This window comes from Rattus rattus, chromosome 9 (assembly GCF_011064425.1).
Source record: "Rattus rattus isolate New Zealand chromosome 9, Rrattus_CSIRO_v1, whole genome shotgun sequence".
Taxonomy (NCBI): domain Eukaryota; kingdom Metazoa; phylum Chordata; class Mammalia; order Rodentia; family Muridae; genus Rattus; species Rattus rattus.
In genome coordinates this window covers 86593957-86608951 of record NC_046162.1, presented here as the reverse complement: position 1 = coordinate 86608951, position 14995 = coordinate 86593957, and the positions used below count along the sequence as shown (strand labels likewise).

Genomic DNA, 14995 nt, shown 5'->3' with positions numbered 1-14995 from the left:
CAGTTGATCCCCTAGAACTGTAGTTACAGGTGTTTGTGAGGCACCATGTGGGTGTGAGTGGCCAACCTAGGACATCTTGAACAATGTTCTTAACTGCCTTCTGGCCAACCCCAGAGGAACTTTTTTCCCTTTTGGACAGGGTTTTATTGTGTGGCCCTGGTTAGCCTCCAGCCTCAAATTCATAGAGGTCCACCTGCCTCTGCCTTCCCAGGCCTGGATGTATGGCCTGTGCCACAAAGCCTGGGCCACTTCAGATTTAAATAGTTACCTGTGGCAAATGGATTGGCACTTTCTAGACTATAAATATGTGTTTATTGATGTCAATTACTTTAGGAGCCATCAGTTACAAAAGTACAGGTTGTAGGTGCCCAGCCGAGGTTGGGTCCTCCTGGCCACAACCACTTACTGTGGAGCAGTTCAGTGTCTTCAGAAGGAGATACTGGTTAGACACAGAGAGCAGAGGCTGAAGACTTCTACTCTGATGTCTTCTTCTTCCCAGAATATTCTTAGTTGCTTGGGCAGTGACTGCTCTTGATGTTGACTTCCATGTGTCTCCTAAAAAGAATGTTTGCAGGGCTGGAGAGATGGCTCAGAAGTTAAGAATGCATACTGCTCTCCCAGGAGGAGACTCCTGTTTGGTCCTGACATCCACCTTGGGTGGCTTACAACTGCCTACAATTTCAGCTACATGGGATTCAATGCCTTCTTCTAGTACCCTCTCCTGACCTTCTTGGGCGTGCGCGCGCGCGCGCACACACACACACACACACACACACACACACACACACACACACACACAACCTTTTTAATGAAAAAGAATGCTGCATTTTCTATTTATGTCCTCTGGTTGACAAATTAGCCTAGCTTTGAGGTCATCCTTGAGACAGAACAGTAGTGATCAGGGCTCTCAGTGTACAAAGTTTGATTTTTGATTCTGGGGTGCTTTTCCTTTGTTTTTTTCTTTTTTAAAATTGATTTTTATTTTATTTTCATTTTGTGTGCATTGGTATTTTGCATGTATGTATATGTATGAGGGTGTTGGATTCCCTGGAACTGGAGTTACAGATAGGCGTGAGCCGACTGGTGGATGCTGGGAACTGAACTCTGAACCATCTCTCCAGCCCCATTTTATATTTTTCCCTTGAAATAGGGTTTCAGGGGGTTGGGGATTTAGCTCAGTGGTAGAGTGCCCTAGGGCAAGGCCCTGGATCCCCAGCTCGAAAAAAAAAAAAAAAAAAAAAAAAAAAAAAAAAAGAAATAGGGTTTCAGTATATAGCCCTGGCTAGCCTGGAACTCAAGATTCTCCTGCCTCTGTCTTTCAAGTGCTGGGTTTAAAAGCGTGTGCCACCTACCACACCCAGCAAACTAATCTCTAGGGCCTGAGCCCAGCTCCCAGGCTAATGACTTTTCCATTAGGCCACTGGATCACTGCCGTTTCCTATTTGAGATTTGCTGTGGTTTTACAGTTGAAATCCTGCTGCATACCACTGTGTAGCTTCTTAAAGTATGCAGTATGGGAGACATTACGGCAAGCCTAGAAAAACTAGGTAACGTAAAATCTGTCCCTACTCTCTGGCCTTAACTCAATGCTAGGGGTGTGGTGATGATGCAGGATTCCAAAATAAACAGCATCCTTGGCAAATTCACATCTGCTTTAGTATCTGTTCTGTATCTTTCAAATCTTAGCACCTCTGTGTGACCCTGAGTGATTCTAACAGGATCTGAATTATGCATACAAGTATCCTACTCCTATTCTTGCCTGGCTACAGCTAAACTGTCAAAGGGTCCAAGGGAAGGGAAGATGCCAGCTATCTTATGTGCTTTGTCCAACTTGATCTTTGCCAAACCCAGCCATGCTTCAGACTTGAAAAGTGAAGGATCTGATCTAAGGTTATATTGTTACTAAACAAGGAACAAGAGAGGAACAAGAGAACTGGGGATGGTAGCAAAGGCTGGCCATCTTAGCACTTGACAGGAAGGGGCAGGGTAACCAAGAGCTCAAGGCCATCCTCAGCACTGCAATTCTGAGGCTCAAACAATATGCCTCAAGAGAAACAGTGGTGAACAGGTTACTGTGCAAATCTTTCCAATGTCCCTAATAAAGGAAACACTTGGGCTGGAAAGATGGCTCAGGTTAAGAGCACTGACTGCTCTTCTAGAGGTCCTGAGTTCAATTCCCAGCAACCACATGATGGCTCACAACCATCTGTAATGAGATCCAATGCCCTCTTCTGGTGTGTCTGAAGACAGCTACAGTGCACTTATATGTAATAAATAAATAAATCTAAAAAAGAAAGAAAACACTTGCCAAAAGCCAATAATGCACAATATTCCTCCTCCTGTAATTTGCTGTATAAATTCTTTATTTAACACCAGTGCTGGGGTAGAGGATGGATCAATGGCTAAGAGCACTCATTGTTCTTGCAGAGGACTCTGGTTCAGTTCCCAGAACCCAAATGGTGGCTCACAACTATCCATAATTCCAGTTCCAGATCTGATACCCTCTTTTGACTTTCACTGCCACCAGGCACACAGTGCACATACATAGACGCATGTAAAACATTTATTCATACATAATAATAAAATAAACCTAAATTTTAAAAAAGGAATGAAAAACTAAGATAATCACCCCCAAAGAACAGTTACCTACAGTGGTGACAATTCCAGAGATGGAAAGAGACATCATTTCTTTTTTTTGGGTGGGGAGGTCTCACTAGGTAGCCCTGGCTGTCCTTTGGCCAGCCTCTGCCTCCCTTGTCCTGGGGAGCAAAGGTGTGCACCACCACACCCCACAGGAGACACCCCTTTAAAGACATCTAGAATAATTAATGATGCTTTACATAATTTCCTAAAACACTAGAAGAGGAAAAACCCGGTCCTGCTAAGGAGAAACAAATGTACACGTCAGCGCTCAAGTCTGGAGACTCCTCTTTGGTTATGAAATTCCATCTGTGTCATCTCAAGCTGTTGAATATGTAATGAAGGTCCGTGAGTGACAGGGCAGCAGAGATTCTGGGATAGTACCATAGCACCTATTGTCCTCCTGTTTATCCGCCCCTTTGCTAAACACTAGCAAATCTGTTACAGGAAGGCTAGGAGACTCCAGTAGGCTTCAACAGGCCCAAGATGCATACTCGCTTGTAAACAGATCATTCTTGCAAAGCCCTGAGGCTGTGTCTGACTACGTCCTGGATGCTAATATTCAGGATGCTAATTAGGGGTATCACCTTTCATTGCAGGGCTACTTTTCTGGCCTCTTCATCCATTCCATCTTGTTATGTGTGCTGGAAATCCAATGCTTCACCCCCACCGGTTTCCATGGAGATGCAACAGTTTACTTTTTTCTTCCCAAGTCTAAGCCATGGTTATTTTTAACTGGAAAACTCTGAGCCAGGTCACAGCTGGGATCTGGATGATGCAATGACGTCTATAGCTACCCTTCCCTCCCACAAACGCCTTCTTCTCTGCAGCTGTTGGGGGCGGTGGCGCTCCTGGGAGACTTTGCAAAGCTGTTTTTGCTTTGGTTCATGAAGTTAAAACCCATACCTTGACTTAAGAGCTGGCAGGCAGCCTGAATCTACAGCTCTGCATGACCAGAACCAGACAAAGATGTTCTTGACGGGGTGGGAAGCCAGGTGAAGCTGACATTGCTTAGCTGTGGCTGGATGGCAGATACATGACTGCTGGGTTTGGTGGATTGGCTCTATTTGCTGCAGCTTGTTTTGGTTAAGGTGAGGCTTGTGACAGGGACGAAGGTGGAAACAGGTGGAGACGATGGCGCCTGCCTCTCCAGTTCCAATGGAGGATCCTCATGATACCTTACTGTCTACCCCATCTTGTTGTCAAAACTTTCAGTCAGTCTGCCCATCTCCAAGACCCTTTGTACCCTGGAGCTGGGCTTATCAAAGACTCTCTGCATGTTTCCAATCCTTTTGACAGTCTTTTTTTAAGGGGATGATTAGACTGGAAACTTTCCATTCCACTCTGACAACTTTCTAATATTATTACAACGGACTAGAACAAAAACAGACTTCCTAGAGTCTCTGCCCAGGCGACACTTACACATTAACTTCTGGGCTGACAACTCATCTTTGCTTCGTTTCCTGAAATGCTTCTTGTTGTTTTAAAGGAAGTTCGTAAATGAAGAGTGGAGATGGGAAGGAAGCACACACTAGTTTTCTGGTGTTCACTGAGAGAACGGATTACTCAAAGCCAGAGGGAGAATGCACTCAACACAATCCTCCAAAGAGAAACATTAGGCGTGTCAAGAGCTGGAATTTGGCTGTCAGCCTGCTAAATACGATGGCAGTACAGCGTTCTAAGAAAGGGTTGGCTTAAGTGTGTGTACAAGTTCATGTGTGCACAGGAGCACCAAGAGACCGGGGTGTCCCCCCCAATCACTGTTCACCTTGCTTTTTTGAGACAGTCTCTCAATGAGGCTGGAGCCCACCCATTTTGTTAGGTCTTCTGGCCAGCAAGCACTCTGGATCCTCCTCTCTGCTACCCCTGCACCTACAGGCTCATATTGAGTTCCTAGCATTCTATATGAATGCTGGAGACTCAGGTCCTGTGTCAGGCAAGTACTTCATCAAATGAGTCGTCTCCCAATCTTCATGTGTTGGTTTTTCTTTTTGGAGATGGGGTTTCAGGTAGCCCAGGCTGGCCTTTAGCACCATATGTAGCTCAACATTGATCTTGAACTGCTGATCCTACCTTCCTCTCCTGAATCTGGAAATTACAGTTATGCTGTGCTGGGACCTGAACCCAGGGGATTCATGCGTACTAGGCAAACATTCCAACTGAGCTACATTTCCAGCCTCATGGCAGCTTCTTCCCACTCTTCCTAGGATGCTGATTTTGTTCCCTGTTAACTATGGACAGAGGCTTATTAGTAAGTCACTGGTATTTTGTCAAGTAAGACTTCAAACCACAGGAGATCCTGACTAATACAAACTGAAGGGTTTGCATGGTAAAGAACACAAGATTAATTCAGCCTAACAATTGAGTCTGATGCCAAAGAAATCTACCACCTGTACTCTGAAGTAAAGTTCATTAGACTCAATTATCTGGTCCTAAAGGACAAAGGACAATGTGGGCTGGCAAAGATCAACCACAGGGTTTTCAAATATAAATCCAGTACAAGTGACCTTCAAGGCTACATCTGTTGGATTCTTTTGTTGGGGGGTGGAGGGATTGGGTTTTAAAACTTCTAGGAATAAGTGTATTCTTTGCTTTATTTCATTCCTGTTCTATTCAATCGGGAGAGAACCTAGTAACAAGATGCTTGTGTAACAAGAAACTCATCATAGCCTGGCGGTGGTGGTGCTCACTTTTAATCCCAGCAGATCTCTGAGTCTGAGAACAGCAAGGGCTACACAGAGAAACCCTGTCTTAGAAAGAGAGAGAGAGAGAGAGAGAGAGAGAGAGAGAGAGAGAGAGAGAGAGAGAGGAAGGAAGGAACTAACTCATTGTGAGAAAGGATTTTAATGTTTTTAATGTGAGATACAAACAAAGCATCTTTTCCTGCAAATATCTACGTCACTGACTGGAATACTTGGTAACAAAAATCAAAAGGCAGTTAGTACATTTCCTCGGCAGAACATCTCAAACACTGGAAGCCAGGACAACCAACAAGAGTTCTCTGCTATTAGATAGAGAAACTGGATGTGAAAACCAAGCTGCCACAAATGCAGCAATCCTCCTGCCTCTGCCTCCTGAGTGCTGGATTACAGGTATCACTGCACACATCCCGTTCTTTTCTGTTTTATTTCATTCCCCAGCTAATTCTATGCTTGAATGACTATGGCTATCCCGACTGCTCTGATCCTACTTTAGCTAAGATCCTGTTTAGTTTCTTGGGGCCGGTGGGACTCAAAGGACTGTAACCCACTAAAAAGAAACCTTTTGTCTTAGATAGGCCACAGACACTGTACCTGAACTGGTTCTTTTGGGGTGATCTGGTAGGCTGTCTACCTGTGGCTAAGTGTGATAGAAAGGAAAACAGGTACAGGTTAACAATTCAAACATAAAATGCCATACATATCGTAAGTTGTACGATTGAGTTTTGTGTATTTTGTGAACAACATAGTGTGTATCTTGAAGGTATTCCCAAAGGCATCCTTTAAAACAGATGGATGAGCAGGTGTAGTGGACCACAGCTGTGATCCCAAAACATGGGAGGCAGAAGGAGGGGGGTTGACATTTGGAGAGTAAACTTTTCTGAACTGATCAGGATAAGAGCAAGCACCATCAGTGCAGCTGGCTTTCAGTCAACCTTAGGATACAGAGAAGCATGCAATGGTAACAAAAGGCCTCCTGCCCACACTAGGTAGCCTAGTCTAGGTGTTAAGAACACACATGGAAACTAGGACAGCAATATCAAACTCAGCAAGTGCTTTTCTAAAGTAAATGCAAAATAGAGTGATCCAGTGACTCCTGTCCAGGAATTCCACGACTGGAAATGCAGCACTAGACAGGCAAGAGTGTGACCTGTTCAACTTCTAGCTCCTTGCGGGGAAAAGTAGTCACTAGGCACGGGCATAGATGCACACACCCATAATCCCAGCACCCAAGTCTGAGGCAAAAAAGATTACAAAATTTGAGACCAGCTTGGGCTACACAGTAAGAGCATGTCTCAAAATGAGAAAAACAAAACAAACAAAAAAACCACCTCCCCAAAACCAAAAAGTTCACACACACACACCCCAAACAATCAGACAACTCCTTACTCAAAATAAGGCTAAACCTTTTGAGAAATTTTAAAACATAAGGCCTGAAATTTTACAAAGTTGGGCTCAGTACCCCTGCTTTCTGACGTCTAGAGATCTGCAATGACAGCTTTACCTTCTGCTGTTGTCTACTAATCCCCAGCACTCCAGCATGCAGCTGCTCCTCAGGTTTGTCTGTCCTACCAGCCTCCCATCTGGGAGGCCACAGCTGGCCTATGTCCTAGCCAGATCTCTTGGCCTGTTCCCTCCCTCCCACTGCTGCCCACACCCCATCCTCCTCTGTCTAGAACGGCTCCCCACTTCCACCTGCCACCCCTCTCCTTTCATCTCGGCCTCAAAAGCCCTCCTCTCAGGAAGCTTTCCTTAATCAAGATTAAAACCCTTCACACTACAACAACCATCCGCAAACAGCGGAGTCTACTGTATCCCAAGTCTCAGAACAGAGATTACCTTTCACAGCGGGATGGAAACTATAACCAACGAGGGCTGATGGTGGTGATAAAATGCAGTTTCTAAGAAGAATGACTACTAAAGAAAACCATTTCCACAAGTTGTCCTTTTTAAAAATTGTTCTCACATATTTTGATCTTATTTCTCCTCCTCCAAGTGCCACCCCCCCAGTTCCTGGTTATTACAATAACCTAGTAATAAGACAAAAAGTTGTCCTTTTTAAGGAAACTGACCAGGAGGATGCTCAGTGGGCAGAAGTGCTTGGGCATCAGTCTGACGACATGAGTGCACTTCAGAGCCCGTGGTGGAAGAAATGAACTGACACTAAAAGCTGTCCTCTGATCATGCCAAGTCCGTTCCCCCCTCCCAACCCGGCCACCCATGAACTGTCAATTGTGCACTAATTTCTCATTCTCTGGATATCTATTAGCAAGCTGCATACACATTTTTTTTTTTTTTCCGGAGCTGGGGACCGAACCCAGGGCCTTGCGCTTCCTAGGCAAGCGCTCTACCACTGAGCTAAATCCCCAACCCCTGCATACACAATTCTAACAGTTACAAGTCTAATTATGTGCTTTTGACAAAGCACATGCTCTCTGCATGTATGAATGTTAAAGGAGTGAAAGAATTGGCTACTGGGGGTGATTTGTGCAGTCTAAGTTATACCTACCTGCCACTTTGCTTTCATCAGACTCGAGATAGCCATGACTGTTTGGCTTGAGGACCACGTGTCAGATGTGGCAGAACTACTCATCCCACAGCCAGTGAGTCTATTGGAAACGGCTTTACTTGTGTTTGAAAAGCAGCTTTTATTGCAGACTAGGCTTTCACCGATAAATTAGGGTTCAGGTCTGAATGGAAGCAGAGCTGGGGTAGTTGCATCATCTCCATCCTCATGGGCCTAGTTTCCTAGGAAACCCAGGGTAAAAAGGTGAGACCAGGACACAGGACACACGTGTGAGTAGACAGTGCAGCGTGTTTGGGACATCCAACAACCCAAGCTGTGCTTAAGTTACCAGAACATCTGACACACCCACAAGTTACATAGCAAAACACTTTAATCCATTAATTCTAAAAATAACAGACATTTTATATCCGGTGCCACCTCCTCGAGTCGACTGCACATCAGACAGCCAGACTGCAAAGTACAAAGCCAGACATTACAGTTAAAATCAAGTTCCAGACAGACCACCATGGGGGAGAGTTCCACCTCTTCATCTCGTAAACTAAGATGTCAGGATAAAAAAAGAAAAATCCTTGGCTTTCCTGCACTCTAAAACCTTCATTTAAAATCTGCCCACAAGATGGGAAGGCAGAGTGAGTGACCTTTGCTCTCTAGTGCGTGGATCCTAGCTGGCCTTCTGGGATGAAATGCTGTGGCTCGGTTTCCCTCTATGCCCACCAAAGCCATGACCTGAGGTCCTATGGCTCTTGTCTGACTGACAAGAGGTTGTCGGAATGAACGCCCATGGTGTTGAATGTTGGGGAGCACACAGGCTGCAGCACTATTCTCCCAAAAGGAGCACTTGACAGAGGGCCGAGAAGAGGTTTCTTCTCACAGTAAGAATCCAACTCAAGCAGGAGTCTCTGGAATATGGACACTGCCCTTTAACTGGCCACGTTCATTGTTCTGGCTTGCACTGCCCAGCAGAGACTCAGGCTTTCGTGATGTACCCTTCTCGGATGAGGAAGTCATAGATCTTCCGGGTTTTGTTCACGTCTATCTTGATGAGTGCTCTTGCTTGTGCCAGTCTCAAGCCTCCCTGCTTGTGACACTCATTCAATAGAGCAGACTTATATTCCAAATAGGCTCCAGGTACCAACCTTACCACCTGACAGAGCTGTAAGACAGGACATATTTAATAAACATTAACACTATCATTCTCACAATTTAATCCAGCATGTCTAGCAACCCCAAAATAAAGGGGGTGGTGGTGGTGGTATTCAGCAGGTAAAGGCATTTGCCACCAAGATTGACAACCGGAGTTTGATTGCTGGGACTCCCATGGCGGAAAAGAGAAAACCAACAACTTCTTCACATTGTCTTCTGACCTCTATGGCGTCTCATGGCACACACACACCCCTCCCTTCCTCCTCACACACTCCAAATGCATTTGAAAAATGTGACATCAACCTCCAACTATTTATGGGAGCTGTTGAGTGGCTGGACCACATTCCACTTCCTCTCTTCTCTGGAGACAGACGCTCAGGAAGAAAAAGGTAGGATGTGATGCAGGAGAGCCTTCAGCAAGTGAAGGGCTCGAGGGTTTAGTCAGGGAACACATACACGTCCCGAGGAGCTGCCCGGCTTGCCCATGAGTTGAGTGCTAAATGCCTGGGGTGGATGCCTAGCACCATTCAGACACTGTTCAGGGAAATGCCATAAAGCACACCAGAGCACTGAGGGGTGGTGGCATCGCAGGTGACTGGATTCCCGAGGGTAAAACTCATTGTTGGTATTAGCAGAAGAGAGTAGCCTATGCTTTTACAATCTCCTACCACGGGGAGGAGGCCATCCTTACTTGGATTGCAGAAAGTAGGTTGAGTTCAGTTCACCTGCTACTACTCAGCAAGGAGCATTCTGGGTCCTTGTCACGTGGATAAGCACCGAAAGGACGTTTGGAATGCACGCACGCACGCACGCACGCACACACAGAAACTGGTGTGTAACTTTCTTTAACACATACTTCTTTCTACCCACCAAAAAAATGTTAACTATTTCTGATGGATACAATAAGACTAGTAAAGGTCCCTGCATCGTGACTTTTTTTAAAAAAAGATCTATTCAGTGCTCTGAACCTCTGAGCCATCTCTCCAGCCCCCGTGACTTCTTAAATAAACAGATGCTATGGGGAGACAGACACTAGGAACTGCAATGGAGCAAGAGACCAGCTCCTCTTGTTCCATGTTTTGTTTGTTGCGTTGGTTTGGTTTTTTTGAGACAGGGTCAGGGGTCAGGGGTCAGGTTGCCTTTGAACTAACGAGATGGCCGAGACAACTATGTGGGTTGGCTTGAACTCCTGATCTTCCTGCCTCTGCCTCCAAGGCTGGGATTAAAGTACCACCCAAGTAGATTGTTGTTTACTTTAAGACAGCCTCTTTGCTATGAGGCCTAGACTGACCTTAAAATCTCTTCCTGTCCCAGGCTCTCTAGTGCTAAAATTAAAGATATACTCCTCAGTGCAGATTTAAATGTTAGAAACAGAAAAAAGCAATACAGGGATAATTTCCTGATTTCAATGCTAAAGAAATTCACAATACTTTTTAAAATTAAAATTAATCAATTAGTGTGTTGTAGGTGTATTTGTGTGTGCGAGTGTACCTGAGAGGCAGAGGGAGGCAGATCTCTGTTCAATCTGTGGCCAGCAGCACTACACAGGCATTTAGTTACAGGCCGGTCAGTGTTACATCGTGAGATGCTGTCTCAAAGCAAAACTAATGTGCAACTCTATGTGACACTGAATTATTTTCCCGACTCTTATAAACATGCTTTGGAGACCATTACAAAACATTTTAAGTAACGGCTACACTGTTAGAATAAATGCAGAACTTCTCAAGGCAACCGTTTTAATATTAATAGGAAAGTCCTATTTTCGTGTAAAAGCTACCTTAGGTCTACAAAAAGGCTGACTTACATTAAATGCTCAATACATGACAGCTACCACTATTACCCAGTTGACATCATTGTATGAACTTCTCTCTGAAAGGGGAAAGGGAGCTGCGAAATGAAAGTGGTTTTCTGGTGCTTGCCAAGGTTAGCTCTTTAGCTCCCAGACTTCTCAGACAAGAGCTGTGCATGCTAGACAAGTGCAGTAAAATAGGTTTGACATTGTAATGGATTCTAATTTTTTTTTTTTTTTTCGGAGCTGGGGACCGTTTGTAATGGATTCTAATGAAAACAGAAGAATTAATCAGCCCGTCTTTTCCTTCCCCCAGTTCCCTCTTTTATTACCTCCTTTTCTTTTTCATTGAGTTTCTCTGTTCCAGGGAGACCCGTGAGGTTCAAGGGTGGTGCACTGCGTCTTCCTATGGACAGATTGAAAAGAACGAATATTCACAGAGATGTAACTGTTCAAGTGTACAATGGAGAGCTTGATCCACTCCTGTGGGCTGGTGTAGCTAGCTCCTCCATTACTGTAGTAGTTTGAATGAGACCAGCCCCAACAGGCTGATATTTAAATGCCTGGTCCCTAATTGGTGGAACTGTTTGGGAAAGATTAGAAGGTGTGGTCTTAACAGATATGTCATGGAGAAGGCAGTGTGCTTGGAGGTTTCAAAAGCCTCCTGTCATCCCCAGTGTGTGCTCTGCCTCCTGACTGCAGGTCAAGATGACAGCCTCCGCCGTTCCTGCTGCCATGCCTTTGCCCTGGATCGTGGACTCCAACTCTTTGCAACCATAACCCAAATAAACCCTTTCATTTATAAGTTGCCTCAGTTAAGGTGTCTTATCACAGCAATAGAAAAGTAACTAATACAGCCACTGTAACATTCATTTGAAATAAAAATAACAATCTATGTGCTCTTTGCTCTATCATAATACAGATCCGATCATGTATACCTTTGTCTCAATGACTGCACAGCATACTGAGTCATTAGCTATCTGTTTCTCTCAAACAGGTTCCTCTAAATGCTGGAACCAGATGTTCATCCTGTACCGAAAGGTTATGTTCTATCTGTCTTGACAGCTGAACGAATGGAGATAGGGATCCTTCAGGAGATATTCGCTCTTGTCACTAGTGTCCAGCAGGACAAGGCATACATGGTAATTAGCCAAGTACTATATACCTTCAGATCAAAGCCACCGAAGGCCTTGCTTGTTTATTTTTCTTTGAAAAGAAGTGAGTTATGTTTAACTCAAAGATCCACACTGGAACAAGCCAAATGCTGTATTTACTATATGGTAAAGCTGAGACCAACATCACTTCATGTCTAAGAAAGAATCCCAAGCAGGAGGTAGCCATGTCAGACCAATATATAAAGATTAATGCATAAGGGTTTTTTTTTTTTAAATTGTATTACAATGATCATAAAGTATGTGGGGTGCACAGGACGCAGATGTGAAGGTCAGAGGACAGCTGTGTGATGCTAATCCCCTCCTTCTAGCCTTCTAGTTTTAGCAGGTTGCCAGCCTTGCATCCCAAGCACCTTTCCCTTCTGAGCCGTCACCTGCCCCTCGTTTTATTCTGAATATACACTTAGGATGAATGCTCAGATGGGGACAGATGAAATGAGGTAAGTTTGTGGGGACTGGCACTGGAATGGGGCAGAAGGAAGGAACTGCTTACTTTGTTCTGGAAAACCTGATTCTCAGGGACATCAAAAGGGCTAAGGGCTTACCTTGAATGCTCAGAAATAGAGATAAAATCATGTACTACCTCTCAAGTCTCCCAAGGCTAAGCTACAATCAGGGATGCTGGGCTCCCAGTCTTTACTGCCTGAAGAGCAATTCAGAGCATAAAGGGGAGCCAGGAATCTCAGCATTGACACAAGGGGAAGGCAGGCAGGCAGGCAGGCTGGCTAACACAACTTAGGAGGAAATGGTGAGTGAGTGCTGATTAAAGACAAAGAAACTGGGTTGGGGATTTAGCTCAGCGGTAGGCGCTTGCCTAGCAAGCGCAAGGCCCTAGGTTCAGTCCCCAGTTCGGAAAAAAAAAAAAAAAAAAAAAAAGACAAAGAAACCAGAAAAGGGTAGGCACTCAATGTAATTAGCAAACATTAAAATTTTAAATTACTTAGTATTTATTTATTAAATATTTATTTAATTACAGATTTTAATTCTTTTGCAAAGAATCCAGTTTCAGTTTTCCAGCATTTAATCAGGGAGCTCACAACTATCTGTAATTCCAGTTCCAGAAGACCTGATGCCTCTGTAGGCACATGTGGTATACACACACACACACACACACACACACACACACACACACACACACACACACACACACACACTTATCAGGCACATACACATAAAATAAATATTTAAATAAAAATTACTTGAAACAAAGGAAAACAATTATATACTCAGTGCCTACATCTGAGCACTACTAGATCCTGAAAATATGAAGATTTTGTTTTCTTTGAGACAAAGTCTCACTATGCAGCCTAGGTTAGACCCAAACTTTTCATCCTCCTAATTCAGTCTCCCAGGTTGGGATTATAGGTGAGTGTCATCATAGTTAGTGTTACAGAAAAACATTTCAAAGCTTTGTTATGGAGAATGCTGACCTGGCAACTGGGTGACAGCAGACCACTATGGGTCTGATGGTGAAGTGGTCTGGATATTCGGATTAGGAGAAACACTGTCATATGGGGAAAGGGTGAGTGGTGGTTAGGACCACAATTTTGGCTCACGAACTTCACAACTAGTATCTTTTCCAAATATGTATTTACAGACAACAGTCACCAAGACCCATCAGACTACACTTGGCTTAGTTTTGCTCTGTCAACTTAGAGCAAACTCAAAAGGGATAAAGTTCATACACAGAAATCCCCTAAGTCTCTAACTTACAAGAAATTCTTGATTCTCTGGCAAACGACCTGTCGCTCATGTCAAATACAAAGCTCTTCACATAGTACCTCCCAGACCCACTGCAACTCTGCGACAGACTGCAAACTGACTGCAAACACTGAGTTCTGCTCTAACGGAGAAGTCTGAATGCATGCTGGTGTGCAAACCGTGGCAACAGCTGACTATGTTCACTCTACCAAAGAACCGTGCTCCACAGAAGGAGGGTAGCAGTGTCCCTATGACCCCTTGAAATATAGCTATCCTATTCCACACTTGCTCTGGTACAGTATGAGAGAGTCCTGAGCTCAATCTCCAGTGCTGAAAAAGAAACAAACAAACATACAAACAAACACAACAACCCACAAAACCACTCACATTAGTCTGAGAAATCATACCTGAGTTGGAAGCCATCAGAACAGAAGGACTCAGCCCAGAATCACTAAAACAAAGAAAAGGAATTCAAACTTAGGTCATATCAGAGAAGGATGTTTGTTTTTTTGAGACAGGGTTTTCCTGTGTAGCACTGGCTGACCTGGAACGCAGATTCCCCCTCCATCTACCTCCCAAGGGCTGGGATTATAGAGACATGTGCCACCACTGGCTGGCTCAAAGAAGGAAACTTTAAAACTCCTCACAGACTGGGTACATTTATCAGGAAGAACACTCAAGAAAAGCCAGAGTGAGACTGCATTATAATTTTACAGAACATCTCACTGTACAGAAAAGAAAATGTATCCTGAGGCGAAAAATAACGTTTCCTTTGCTAAGGGCTCTTAACAGGGGACATCACTAAAGCTATTCATAGGGAAGGAGAATTTGAACAAAAATCGCACCACTATCTAAGTGAGCAGACATGGGCAAGAGTGGGTTGAGATGGCATTAGTTACTAAGTACCACCACAACCAACTATAAATTCACTAATTTTTAAAGCAAGAACAAAGAAGAAACAGAGAATTGCATATGACCAGTTCTGTTTCTTAAGCCTGCCAGTTCTATAGTTTTTAGATGGATTTATAAAAATTCTTACTACTCTTCTATCCAAAGTACCCACAAAAATGTCCACAAATATATAAGAAGGCCAAGTATGCCGGAAGGAGTGCTTCCCTCAGCCCTGACTAACTGCGCACATGTCAGCCTGCCGGCGCAGCCACTGCTGGCACGCACTGCTGTCCTGGATGTACTGGAGAACTTCTGAGAGCATGGTGCGTTTAAGGCGCTCCTCCTCGCGTGTCTTCTTCAGGTGGTCATAAGTCCTGGCGCCTGGAGGGTAGGAAACACATGACTGCAGGGCAGCCCAACAGAGCAGATGGCC

At 44.3% G+C, this 14995-nt stretch overlaps 1 protein-coding gene across 1 annotated transcript in view; it reads right to left on the bottom strand.

Moving 5' to 3' along the window:
- Positions 1–8218: 8218 nt before the first annotated feature.
- The window catches only part of Tada2a (transcriptional adaptor 2A), a 47165-nt gene continuing 40388 nt past the window's right edge, over positions 8219–14995 (bottom strand). Inside the window, exons 13-16 of the mRNA XM_032914503.1 lie at positions 14811–14943; positions 14079–14122; positions 11131–11204; positions 8219–9019 (exon numbers count right to left, since the gene is read on the bottom strand). Coding sequence (XP_032770394.1) covers positions 8834–9019; positions 11131–11204; positions 14079–14122; positions 14811–14943 — 437 coding nt within the window. The 3' untranslated portion in view covers positions 8219–8833. The remainder of the gene's footprint in view (positions 9020–11130; positions 11205–14078; positions 14123–14810; positions 14944–14995) is intronic.